Genomic DNA, 14,260 nt, shown 5'->3' with positions numbered 1-14,260 from the left:
CCATCCCCATCCCATCCCCATCCCATCCCCATCCCATCCCCATCCCATCCCCATCCCCATCCATCCCTATCCCATCCCCATCCCCATCCCATCCCCATCCATCCCCATCGCCATCCATCCCCATCCCCATCCATCTCCATCCCCATCCCGTCTCCATCCCCATCCCATCTCCATCATCCTCATCCCATCTCCATCCCATCCCCATCTCCATCCCATCCCCCTCCCATCCCATCCCATCCCATCTCCCATCCCCATCCCATCCCATCCCCATCCCATCCCCACCCCCATCCCATCCCATCCCCATCCCTCCCATTCCCATCCCCCATCCCATCCCCATCCCCATCCCCATCCCTTGTCCCCATCCTTCCATCCCATCCCCATCCATCCCCATCCCCATCCCTATTCCATCCCCATCCCTATTCCCATCCCATCCCCATCCCATCCCATCCCCATCCCCATCCGATCCCATCCCCGATCCATCCCCATCCATATCCCCATCCATCCCCTATCCCCATCCCTTCCTCCATCCCATCCCCATCCCCATCCCATCCCCATCCCCATCCCCTCCCCATCCCATCCCATCCCCTCCAACCCATCCCATCCCCATCCATTCCCTATCCCATCCCCATCTCCATCCGACTCCCACCCCATCCCATCCCCATCCCATCCCCATCCCATCCCCATCCCCATCCCACCCCCCCCATACCCAAACTTCCTCCTTCACCAGCCCCGCGATCCTCATCAGCAGCCTCGGGAGGTGCTGGGGGGGGAACGCTCCCCACGCGTGCTCCATGCAGAGCCCCAGCAGGAAAGCGGGGGCCAGGACCCCCATCCCCTGCGGGGCCCCCCCCGCACCCCAGGGCTCCCGCACGATCTCCCGCAGGAGCCGCTCCTCGTGCTCCGCCCGGTACCGCAGCGCCTCCCTGCGGCCCCTGCCGGTACTGCAGCCCTCGCAGCGCAGCGCCCCCAGCCAGGGGGGGCTCTGCTCTTGGGGGGCCCCCCCCCGGGGGTCCTTATAGAGCAACAGGAAGTGCTCCCCCAGCCCCAGCAGGTCCCCGGGTTTCAATGGGGCCCGGCGGAACAGAGGGACCCCATTATGGGTCATGGGGGCCCCCCGGTAGGGGCGCACGGTGGCAGGGACCCCCGGGGGGGCCCGTACGAGGCAGTGGCGGGGGAGGATGTCCGGGGCGTTGAGGAAGGTGTCAATGGAAGGGGGGGACCCCTGGGGGGGGCGGTCGGGGGGGCCCCGGCGCCCGAAGATGTGCTGGGAGCGAGTCATGACGTAGAGCACAAAGTCCTGGGGGGGGGGAACACAAAGGGGTTGGGGGGGGCACTTAGGGGGTGGGGAGGGAGGGAATGGGAAGGGGGGGCTATGGGGAGAGGATGGGGGGGTATGGATATGGGGGGCTGGGGGCTAAGGAATGGGAGGGGTTGGGGTGGGGATATGGGGGGATGGGAAGAGGGGTCAATGGTGGGGCATGGGAAGAGGGGCTCAATGGGGGGCATGGGAACAGGGTTCAATGGAGGGGGCATGGGAACAGGGTTCAATGGGGGGCACAGGAAGAGGGGTCAATGGGGGGGCATGGGAACAGGGTTCAGGGGGGGCCATGGACAGAGGGGTCAATGGGGGGGCATGGAAAGAGGGGTCAATGGGAGGGCATGGGAAGAAGGGTCAATGGGGGGGCATGGGAATAGGGGTCAATGGTGGGGCATGGGAAGAGAGTTCAATGGGGGCATGGGAACAGGGTTCAATGGGGGGGCATGGGAACAGGGTTCAATGGGGGGGCATGGACAGAGGGGTCAATGGGGGGGTCATGGGAACATGAGACATGGGGGGGGTGGTTGAGGAAAGGAAGGGACTGGGGGGCCATGGACGGGAAGGGGACACTTTGGGGGGGATCATGACCATGGAAGGGGGTGCGGGTAAGGAAATGCCCCCCCCCCGTTACCTGCTTGCCATAGCCCTGCAGCAGCAGGAAGTAGGGGTGATGCTGGGGGGGCTGGATGAGGCACTGCGAGAGCTGCTCCAGGCTGGTGCCGTCCCCCCCTCCCTCCTCCTCCTCCTCCTCCTCACCCCCCCCTGCAGCGGCTCCATCGGGGCCGGGGGTCGGGGGGGTCCCGTCGGTTGGGGGGGGCCCCGGGGGGGGGGCGGGGGTGGTGGGGTCCCCCCCGGCCACGCTGAGCACGGCCTTGCGGTCCCTGCGGCGCCGGGTGCTCAGGTTCATGTCGCTGATGCTGCGGCGCAGGGAGAGGTTCTCGGAGCGCTCCTTGGGGGGGGCCGGGCCCCCCGAGGCCGCACGGGAGCGGTTGCGCTGCAGGCGCCGGGTCTGGGATGAGGGCCCTGGGGAGAGAGGGGGGGAGACGGGGTTAGGGTCAGGGCCATAGACACAGACAGTGGCCCTATGGCCATAGACACATCCAGCATCCCTATGGCCATAGACACATCCAGCATCCCTATGGCCATAGACACATCCAGCATCCCTATGGCCATAGACACATACAGCATCCCTATGGCCATAGACACATACAGCATCCCTATGGCCATAGACACATCCAGCATCCCTATGGCCATGAACATCAGCATCCCATGGCCATGACATCCAGCATCCCTATGGCCATAGACACATCCAGCATCCCTATGGCCATAGACACATACAGCATCCCTATGGCCATAGACACATACAGCATCCCTATGGCCATAGACACATACAGCATCCCTATGGCCATTGACACATACAGCATCCCTATGGCCATAGACACATACAGCATCCCTATGGCCATAGACACATACAGCATCCCTATGGCCATAGACACATACAGCATCCCTATGGCCATAGACACATCCAGCATCCCTATGGCCATTGACACGTACAGCATCCCTATGGCCATAGACACATACAGCATCCCTATGGCCATAGACACATCCAGCATCCCTATGGCCATAGACACATACAGCATCCCTATGGCCATTGACACATCCAGCATCCCTATGGCCATAGACACATCCAGCATCCCTATGGCCATAGACACATCCAGCATCCCTATGGCCATAGACACATCCAGCATCCCTATGGCCATAGACACATACAGCATCCCTATGGCCATTGACACATACAGCATCCCTATGGCCATAGACACATACAGCATCCCTATGGCCATAGACACGTACAGCATCCCTATGGCCATAGACACCTAGCCATAGACACATACAGCATCCCTATGGCCATAGACACATACAGCATCCCTATGGCCATTGACACATACAGCATCCCTATGGCCATAGACACATACAGCATCCCTATGGCCATAGACACATACAGCATCCCTATGGCCATAGACACATCCAGCATCCCTATGGCCATAGACACATACAGCATCCCTATGGCCATAGACACATACAGCATCCCTATGGCCATAGACACATACAGCATCCCTATGGCCATAGACACATACAGCATCCCTATGGCCATAGACACATCCAGCATCCCTATGGCCATAGACACATCCAGCATCCCTATGGCCATAGACACATACAGCATCCCTATGGCCATAGACACATACAGCATCCCTATGGCCATAGACACATACAGCATCCCTATGGCCATAGACACATACAGCATCCCTATGGCCATAGACACATCAGCATCCCTATGGCCATACACAGCATCCTATGTGTTGTTTTTGTGTGTTTGTGACACATACAGCATCCCTATGGCCATAGACACATACAGCATCCCTATGGCCATTGACACATACAGCATCCCTATGGCCATAGACACATACAGCATCCCTATGGCCATAGACACATACAGCATCCCTATGGCCATAGACACATACAGCATCCCTATGGCCATAGACACATCCAGCATCCCTATGGCCATGACACATACAGCATCCCTATGGCCATAGACACATACAGCATCCCTATGGCCATAGACACATACAGCATCCCTATGGCCATTGACACATACAGCATCCCTATGGCCATAGACACATCAGCATCCCTATGGCCATAGACACATCCAGCATCCCCATAGACACATCCAGATCCCTATGGTGAACATAGCATCCCTATGGCCATAGACACATACAGCATCCCTATGGCCATAGACACATACAGCATCCCTATGGCCATAGACACATACAGCATCCCTATGGCATACACATACAGCATCCCTATGGCCATAGACACATACAGCATCCCTATGGCCAATAATCCCCATAGACACATACAGCATCCCTATGGCCATAGACACATACAGCATCCCTATGGCCATAGACACATACAGCATCCCTATGGCCATAGACACATACAGCATCCCTATGGCCATAGACACATACAGCATCCCTATGGCCATTAGACACATACAGCATCCCTATAGCCATAGACACTCAGCATCCCTATGCATAGACACTAAGCTCCCTATGGCCATAGACACACAGCATCCCTATGGCCATAGACACATCCAGCATCCCTATGGCCATAGACACATCCAGCATCCCTATGGCCATAGACACATACAGCGTCTCTATATCTATATACACATATAGTGTTCCTATATCTATATACACATACAGCCTCCCTACGGAGATATATGCATAGAGTGTCCCTAGATCTATATAAATATACAGCATCCCTATATCCGTAGATGCATATAGCGTCCCTATAGCGATACACGCATACAGGGTCCCTATATCCATATGCACATAGAGGGTATACGCATACAGCATCACTATCTCTGCATGGGCATATAGAGTCCCTATCTCTATAGATGCATATAGCGTCCCTATAGAAATATGCATATATAGGTTGCTATAGCCATAGACACATATAGCATCCTTATATCCATATGCCTATATCCGAAGACACATACAGCATCCCTATACCCAGACACATACAGAATCCCTATAGCCGTAGATGCCTACAGTACCCCTATACCCATATGTGCATATAGCGTCCCTATATCTCTATACATGTTCAGCATCCCTATATCTGTACATTCATATAGTGTCCCTATACCCATAGAAACATATAAGGTCGTTATATCCATAGACGCATATAGGGTCCCTATATCCATATGCATATATAGGGTCCCTATATCCATATACTTATATAGCATCCCTATATCCATAGACGCCCATGGCATTCCTATATCCGCATACACATATAGTATCCCTATATCCACATGCACATTTAGTGTCCCTATAACCCTAGACACAGACAGCATCCCTCTAGCCATATACACATATAGCACCCCTATACCTATATGCACATACTGCATGCCTTTATCCATAGACACATATAGCACCCCTATATCCATAAGCACATATAGGATCCCTCTATCCTTAGACACCTATATTGCCCCTATATCCATACACAATTATAGCACCCCTACATCCATACGCACATATAGCATCCCTATACCCATACACACCTATAGCACCCCTACACCCATACACACCTTTAGCGCCCCTATACCAATAGACACCTAGGGCACCCCTATACCCATAAACACCTAAACACCTACGGCACCCCTATACCCATACACACCTATGCCACCCCTATACGCATAGACACCTATGGCACGCCTATACCCATACACACCTATAGTGCCCCTATACCCATAGACATTTATGGCACCCCTATACCCATAAACACCTATAGGGCCCCTATATCCATACACACCTATGACACCCCTATACCTATACACACCTATGGCACCCCTATTCCCATACACACCAATAGTACCCCTATACCCATACACACCTACGGCATCCTATACCTATATATACACCTATGGCACTCCTATACCCATACACACATATGACACCCCTACACCCATACACTCCTATAGCACCCCTATACCCATACACACCTACGGCACCCCTATACCCATACACACCCAGGGCACCCCTATACCCATACACACCTATGGCACCCCTATACCCATACACATCTATAGTTCCCCTATACTCATACACACCTATGGCACCCCTATACCCATACAAACCTATGACACTCCTGTACACTCCTATGGCACCCCTATACCCATACACACCTATGGCACCCCTGTACCCATAGACACCTAATGCACCCCTATACACATAGACACATATAGCACCCCTATACCCATAGACACCTTGGCACCCCTACACACACCTAACGCACACCTATACACATAGACACGTATAGCACTCCTATACCCATAGACACCTAATGCACCCCTATACACACCTATGGCACCCCTATATCCATAGACACCTATGGCACCTCTATAACCATACGCACCTATACCCACCCCTATTCCCATACACACCAATAGTGCCCCTATACCCATACACACCTATGGCACCCCTATACCTCTATACACCTATGGCACTCCTATACCCATACACACATATGACACCCCTACACCCATACACTCCTATAGCACCCCTATGCCCATAGACACCTATGGCACCCCTACACCCATACACACCTATGGCAATCCTATACCCATACACACCTGTAGCACCCCTATACCCATACACACCCGTGGCACCCCTATACCCATACACATCTATAGTTCCCCTGTACTCATACACACCTATGGCACCCCTATACACATACACACCTGTGGCACCCCTATACCCATACACATATATAGTTCCCCTATACCCATACACACCTATGGCACCCCTATACCCATACAAACCTATGACACCCCTGTACACTCCTATGGCACCCCTATACCCATACACACGTACGGCACCCCTACACCCCCAGACACCTAATGCACCCCTATACCCACAGACACCAATGGCCCCCCTATACCCCATAGCCACACCGAGTGCCCCCCATTGCCCCCATACCCCACGGGAGCCCCTCTCTCACCTCCTCCCTCCCCAGCCTCCTCCTGGAAGAAGCTCTCCACCTCCTGGCGCCGCCGGATCTCGAACCGCCTCGAGCACCCGCTCTTGGGCTTCCACACGTCCTGGAGCACCAGCGGCCGCTCGGAGTCCCCTATGGGCCTCAGGTGCTCCATGACCCACCCCCCGCCGGCCCCCATGGGCCTGCCCACCACGTCACAGAGCACGTATTCCCTGAGGACGCCGTCATCCGGGGCCAAGCCGTAGCGCTCCAGCGCCTCCCACACCAGCTCCCGCGCCGTGGACCGCGCCGTCGCCAGCACGCTCTTGTAGTTGGCCCCGCGGGAGAGGTTCCCCCCGAAGACCTTGAGGACGCCGGGGAGCTGGCGCGGTGATGCCGAGGGGTCCCCCCCCCCGCCCCGCTCCGGAGCCACCAACTCCTCCAGTTTCTTGTCGCTGAGCCAACGGGCGCCGGTGCCGGCGGCGCCGGAGCGATGGAAGAGGTTGGAGAGGCGCTTGTGGCGCGAGGCTTTGGCTTTGCAGGCCGGGCGCAGCTCCAAGGGCTCGCTGCCGCGGCTCGCCGTGTCCGAGGAGGTGGATCTGGGCAAGGGGGGGCAAGGGGGGTCAGTGGGGTCAATGGGATCGATGGGATCAATGGGATTGATGAGATCAATGGGGTAATGCAATCAATGGGATCGATGGGGATCAATGGGATTGATGAGATCAATGGGGATAATGGGATAAATGGGGATAATGGGATCAACGGGGGATAATGGGATCAATGGGATTGATGAGATCAATGGGGTAATGGGATCAATGGGATCGATGGGGATCAATGGGATTGATGAGATCAATGGGGATAATGGGATAAATGGGGATAATGGGATCAATGGGGGATAATGGGATCAATGGGATTGATGAGATCAATGGGGTAATGGGATCAATGGGATTGATGAGATCAATGGGGTAATGGGATCAATGGGGATCAATGGGATCAATGGGGATCAATGGGGATCAGTGGGGATCAATGGGGTAATGGGATCAGTGGGGATCAATGGGGTAATGGGATCAATGGGGATCAATGGGGATCAGTGGGGATCAATGGGGATCAGTGGGGATCAATGGGGATCAGTGGGGATCAATGGGGATCAGTGGGGATCAGTGGGGATCACTGGGGATCAGTGGGGATCACTGGGGATCAGGGCACACAAGGGGTCTCCTCACCGCACGGATCCAGCGCTGGGCCAGCGCCGGCTCATCTTGGCCAAGCGCTTCTTGGGGGAGTTGATCCAGAGCCCCACAGGGAAGTGGAGCTTCCCGAAGCGGGGGCTGCCCTCCTTGCGCTCCTCGGGGAGCATGGCGGGGTCTGGGGCCACACACACAGTGAGCCCTGAATGAACCCAATGGGAGTGAGCCCTGAATGAACCCCAATGGGAATGAGCCCTGAATGAACCCCAATGGGAATGAGCCCTGAATGAACCCCAATGGGAATGAGCCCTGAATGAACCCCAATGGGAATGAGCCCTGAATGAACCCCAACCCCAATGGGAATGAGCCCTGAATGAACCCCAACCCCAATGGGAATGAGCCCTGAATGAACCCCAATGGGAATGAGCCCTGAATGAACCCCAATGGGAATGAGCCCTGAATGAACCCCATGGGAATGAGCCCTGAATGAACCCCAATGGGAATGAGCCCTGAATGAACCCCATGGGAATGAGCCCTGAATGAACCCCAATGGGAATGAGCCCTGAATGAACCCCAATGGGAATGAGCCCTGAATGAACCCCAATGGGAATGAGCCCTGAATGAACCCCAACCCCCCCCGATCCCATCCCCTGTACCCCAGCTCCCGGCTCCCACTGGTGCTCAGCGCCGCAGCTCCAGGGCCTCAGCCTGGGCACCCCCCCCCCCCTTTGTCCTCTGCTCCCGGCCGGATACAGGGACAGGAAAAGGGAGAGGCAGGAAAGGAAACTGGGATGGGGGGTGGGGATGGGGAGGGTATGAGGATGGGGGGGTTATGGGGGGGTTATGGGGGAGTAATGGGGCTATATGGGGGGTTATGGGGCTATAGGGGGTGGTTATGAGGCTATGGGTTGGTTATGGGGGGGTATGGGGGGGTTATGGGGGTGTTATGGGGCTATGGGGGGGGTTATGGGGGGGTATGGGGGGGTTATGAGGCTACGGGGGGGTTATGGGGGTGTTATGGGGGGATTTGGGGCTATGGGGGGGATTATGTGGGGGTATGGGGGGGTTATGAGGCTATGGGGGGGTTATGGGGGGATTATGGGGTTATAGGGGGGTTATGGGGGGTTTATGGGGGGGTTATAGGGGGGTTATGAAGCTATGGGGGGGTTATCAGGGGGTTATGGGGGGGTTATTGGGGGTGTTATGGGGCTATGGGGGTGTTATGGGGCTATAGGGGGGGTTATGAGTCTATGGGGGATTATGAGGGGGGTTAAGGGGCTATGGGGGAGGAGTTATGGGCCTATGGGGGGGGATGGTGGGGGGGATGGGGATGGGGGAGGTGGTTAGGGGCCTATGGGGGGGTTTGGGGGCTACGGGGGGTGGAGGTGGTCATGGGGCTATGGGGGGGTATAGGGGGGTTATGGGGCTATGGGGGGATTATGGGGGGTTATGGAGCTATGGGGGGTTATGGGGCTATGGGGAGGGTGGAGGTGGTTATGGGGCTATGGGGGGGTTATGGGGCTATAGGGGGTGTTAGGAGGTGGTCATGGGGCTATGGGGGGGTATAGGGTTCTATAGGAGATGAGGTGTGTTCTGGGGGTGTTCTGGGGCTATGGGGGGGTACTGGGTGTGTTATGGGGCTCTGGGAGGTGGTTATGGGGCTATGGGGGGCCCTGTGGGGCTCAGGGCATGGTTATGGGGCTTAGGGGGTGGTTAAGGAGCTATACGGGGGAGTTATGGGGCTGGGGGAGGGGGCGTGAGAGGTGGTTATGGGGCTATGGGTGGGTTATGGGGGGGTTGGGAGTCGGTTATGGGGAGATCACCCCCAGCCCCACCTATGGGCACCTAAGGGGGGGGCTGCCCATTCACTGCCATCACATACCTCCGCCCCCCCACGGCTGTGTGGGGCTGCTTGGGGGGCTAAGGGGGCCTCTAGGGCCCAGCCCCACAGCGTCAATGGGTCCCTATGGGGCAGGCCCCGCCTCAGAGCCCCCCCCGGCCCCGGCCCCACAGCTCTCACCGCCGCGGCCGCCATTGCCCCTTCCTTCCTTCCTTCCTTCCCCTCAGCGCTGGCCCCGCCCACCCCGCCCCATCCCGGGGCTCGGATTGGCCGAGCGCTGCCCCCCCAGCGGCAAGGACAGCCAATGAGAGCGCGGGGGTGTGGCGAGGGAGGAAAGGGGCGGAGAAAGGGGAGTTCCGGCGGGAAGAGTGGGGGGCCAATCGGAAGGCGAGGATGGGTGGCCACGCCCCCTGCTCATGAGGTCACGCCCCCCCAGCGGCCCAAACACACGTGTCTGTGCGCACACGTATACATACGTGCAGCCATGCATGTACAGGCACATATACATGCTATAGGCTCCTATTGGGCACATACAGCCACATACATGTTATATACCTGCACCCATGCTATGGGCACCTATTGGGCACATACATGCACATACAGCCACATACATGTTACATATGTGCAGCCATGCATGTACAGGCACATATACATGCTATAGGCTCCTATTGGGCACATACAGCCACATACATGTTATATACGTGCACCCATGCTATGGGCACCTATTGGGCACATACATGCACATACAGCCACATACATGTTACATACGTGCAGCCATGCATGTACAGGCACATATACATGCTATAGGCTCCTATTGGGCACATACAGCCACATACATGTTATATACCTGCACCCATGCTATGGGCACCTATTGGGCACATACATGCACATACAGCCACATACATGTTACATACGTGCAGCCATGCATGTACAGGCACATATACATGCTACAGGCTCCTATTGGGCACATACCGCCACATACATGTTACATACATGTGCATCCATGTACTCATTCACGCACATGCAGGCACATATATGTGTATATGCATGCATCTATGTACACATATGGGCACATACAGGCACATACATGTTATATATATGCATCCATGTCCATGTACACACGTGTATACATGTGTTTCTATAGGTGTCTATGCACATACACATGTGTAGAGACACATACAAAGACACACGTGCATATATGTGCTTTCATGTGCACATACATGTGCATACAGACACATATAGCCCTATAGAAGCCCATACATGTACACATATATGTCCATATGGGCATATACACACCTATAAAAGCCCATACAAGCGCACATACATGTCCATACAGGCACACGTAGACCTATAGAAACCCATACATGTGCATACGGGCCCATACACACCCATAGAAATCCATACATATGCACACACATGTCCATATGGGCATATACACACCTATAGAAGCCTATACATGTGCACATACATGTCCATATGGGCACATATAGCCCTATAATAGCCTATACATGCCCATACGGGCACATAGAAACACCTACGGAAGCCCATACATGTGCACACACATGTCCATATGGGCACATATGCCCCTGTAGAAGCCCATACATGTGCACATACATGTGCATGCAGACACAAAGACCTATAGAAGCCCATGCATTACATATGGACATATATAGCCCTATAGATGCCCATACATGTGCACATACGTGTCCATACAGACACATAGAGGCCTATAGAAGCCATACATGTGCACATATGTGTCTATATGGGCCCATACACACCTATAAGAGCCCATTTACCCCCATAGAACCCCTTCTGTCGCCCCTCCCCCCCCTCCATGGGTCCAGCCGCCCCTCCCCCCCCGCGGTCAGCCCGGGCCTGCCCCAACCAGGGGCTCTTGCGTCAGCCCCCCCCCCGCCCCTCCCCCACCGGACCCATGGACACGGGGGGGAGGGGCAGGGGGGGCATAGGGGCCTATGGGGGCTATAGGGGCTATAGAAAGCTATGGGGGGCTATAGGGGCTATAGGGGGCTATAGGGGGCTATAGGGGGCTATAGGGGCTATAGGGTGCTATAGGGGCTATAGGATGCTATAAGGGCTATAGGGTGCTATAGGGGGCTATAGGATGCTATAGGGGCTATAGGGTGCTATAGGGGCTATAGGGGGCTATAGGGGGCTATAGGGGCTATAGGGGGCTATAGGGAGCTATAGGGGGCTATAGGGGGCTATAGGGGGCTATGGGGGCTATGGGGGCTATAGGGGCTATAGGGGCTATAGGGGGCTATAGGGGGCTATAGGGGCTATAGGGGGCTATAGGGAGCTATAGGGGGCTATACTGGCTATAGGGGGCTATAGGGGGCTATAGGGGCTATAGGGGGCTATAGGGGGCTATAGGGGGCTATAGGGCAATAGGGGCTATAGGGGTATAGGGGGCTATAGGGGCTATAGGAAGCTATAGGGGGCTATAGGGGCTATAGGGGGCTATGGGGGCTATAGGGGGCTATAGGGGCTATAGGGGCTATAGGGGCTATAGGGGGCTATGGGGGCTATAGGGGGCTATAGGGAGCTATGGGGCTATACTGGCTATAGGGGGCTATAGGGGCTATAGGGGCTATAGGGGCTATAGGGGGCTATAGGGGGCTATAGGGGGCTATAGGGGGCTATAGGGGGCTATAGGGGCTATAGGGGCTATAGGGGGCTATAGGGAGCTATAGGGGGCTATAGGAGGGGCTATGGGGGCTATAGGGGCTATAGGGCTGGGGGCTATAGGGGGCTATACTGGCTATAGGGGGCTATAGGGGGCTATAGGGGGCTATAGGGGCTATAGGGGGCTATAGGGGGCTATAGGGGGCTATAGTGGCTATAGGGGGCTATAGGGGGCTATAGGGGCTATAGGGGCTATAGGGGGCTATAGGGGGCTATACTGGCTATAGGGGGCTATAGGGGGCTATAGGGGTCTATGGGGCTATAGGGGGCTATGGGGCTATAAGGGTCTATGGGGCTATAGGGATCTATGGGGCTATAGAGGATGTATGGGGCTATAAGGGTCTATGGGGCTATAGGGGTCTATGGGGCTATAGGGGGCTATGGGGCTATAGGGGGCTATGGGGCTATAGGGGGCTATAGGGGCTATAGGGGGCTATAGGGGGCTATAGGGGGCTATAGGGGGCTATAGGGGGCTATAGGGGCTATAGGGGGCTATAGGGGGCTATAGGGGGCTATAGGGGCTATAGGGGCTATAGGGGCTATAGGGGCTATAGGGGCTATAGGGGGCTATGCCCAAACTGCCCTTCCCCCGCCCCCCCCCGAACCAAACCAACTCCGGGGGGGGAAGGGGGTGATGGTGTCACCCCACCCCCCCCACCCCCCCCACATCCGGTCGGGCCCCCTCGGCGTCAGCTCCTGACGCACGTCCCCCCCCATGCGGGCACACACATGACACATACATGACACAGGCGTGACACACACGTGACACACACGTGACACCTGTGGGGCAGGAGCAGCCCGCGGCTGTTTGCTGTTCCCCCCCCCCACCGAAGGCTCGCACTTCTGCGCCCCATGGGGGGAGAAGGGGCTGTGGGGCTGGAGGTGTCTCTATGGGGCAGGGTCTTTATGGGGCAGGACGTGCCTCTATAGGGCAGGAGGTGTCTCTATGGGGCAGGAGGTATCTCTATGGGGCAGGACGTGCCTCTATAGGGCAGGAGGTGTCTCTATGGGGCTGGATCTCTATGGGGCAGGACGTGCCTCTATAGGGCAGGAGGTGTCTCTATGGGCCAGGAGGTATCTCTATGGGGCAGGACGTGCCTCTATAGGGCAGGAGGTGTCTCTATGGGGCTGGATCTCTATGGGGCAGGACGTGCCTCTATAGGGCCAGAGGTCTCTCTATGGGCCAGGAGGTATCTCTATGGGGCAGGACGTGCCTCTATAGGGCAGGAGGTGTCTCTATGGGGCTGGATCTCTATGGGGCAGGACGTGCCTCTATAGGGCCAGAGGTCTCTCTATGGGCCAGGAGGTATCTCTATGGGGCAGGACGTGCCTCTATAGGGCAGGAGGTGTCTCTATGGGGCTGGATCTCTATGGGGCAGGACGTGCCTCTATAGGGCCAGAGGTCTCTCTATGGGCCAGGAGGTATCTCTATGGGGCAGGACGTGCCTCTATAGGGCAGGAGGTGTCTCTATGGGGCTGGATCTCTATGGGGCAGGACGTGCCTCTATAGGGCCAGAGGTCTCTCTATGGGCCAGGAGGTATCTTTATGGGGCAGGACGTGCCTCTGTAGGGCCGGAGGTCTCTCTATGGGGCAGGAGGTGTGTCTATGGGGCAGGATGTGTGTCTATGGGGCAGGTGTCGCTATGGGGCAGGAGGTGTCCCTATGGGGCTCTCTATGGG

The 14,260-nt window shown here is 56.3% G+C and overlaps 1 protein-coding gene across 1 annotated transcript; it reads right to left on the bottom strand.

Moving 5' to 3' along the window:
* Window positions 1-706: 706 nt before the first annotated feature.
* RASIP1 (Ras interacting protein 1) lies at window positions 707-8,207 on the bottom strand (the record flags this gene model as incomplete). The annotated part of the gene is made up of 4 exons (XM_061351319.1): window positions 8,074-8,207; window positions 6,875-7,449; window positions 1,950-2,341; window positions 707-1,297 (listed from the first exon to the last, which is right to left on the bottom strand). Coding segments are annotated over exons 1-4 (1,692 nt in total), but the record flags the coding sequence as incomplete, so codon positions are not given.
* Window positions 8,208-14,260: the final 6,053 nt, after the last annotated feature.

The sequence above is a fragment of the Neopsephotus bourkii genome, unplaced genomic scaffold, assembly GCF_033783945.1.
Source record: "Neopsephotus bourkii isolate Nb327-2 ecotype Australia unplaced genomic scaffold, CSIRO-AGI_Nbou_v1 NB_571, whole genome shotgun sequence".
In the NCBI taxonomy this organism is placed as follows: domain Eukaryota; kingdom Metazoa; phylum Chordata; class Aves; order Psittaciformes; family Psittacidae; genus Neopsephotus; species Neopsephotus bourkii.
Note: the sequence above shows the minus strand (reverse complement) of the source record. Positions and strands in the feature narration are given on the sequence as shown.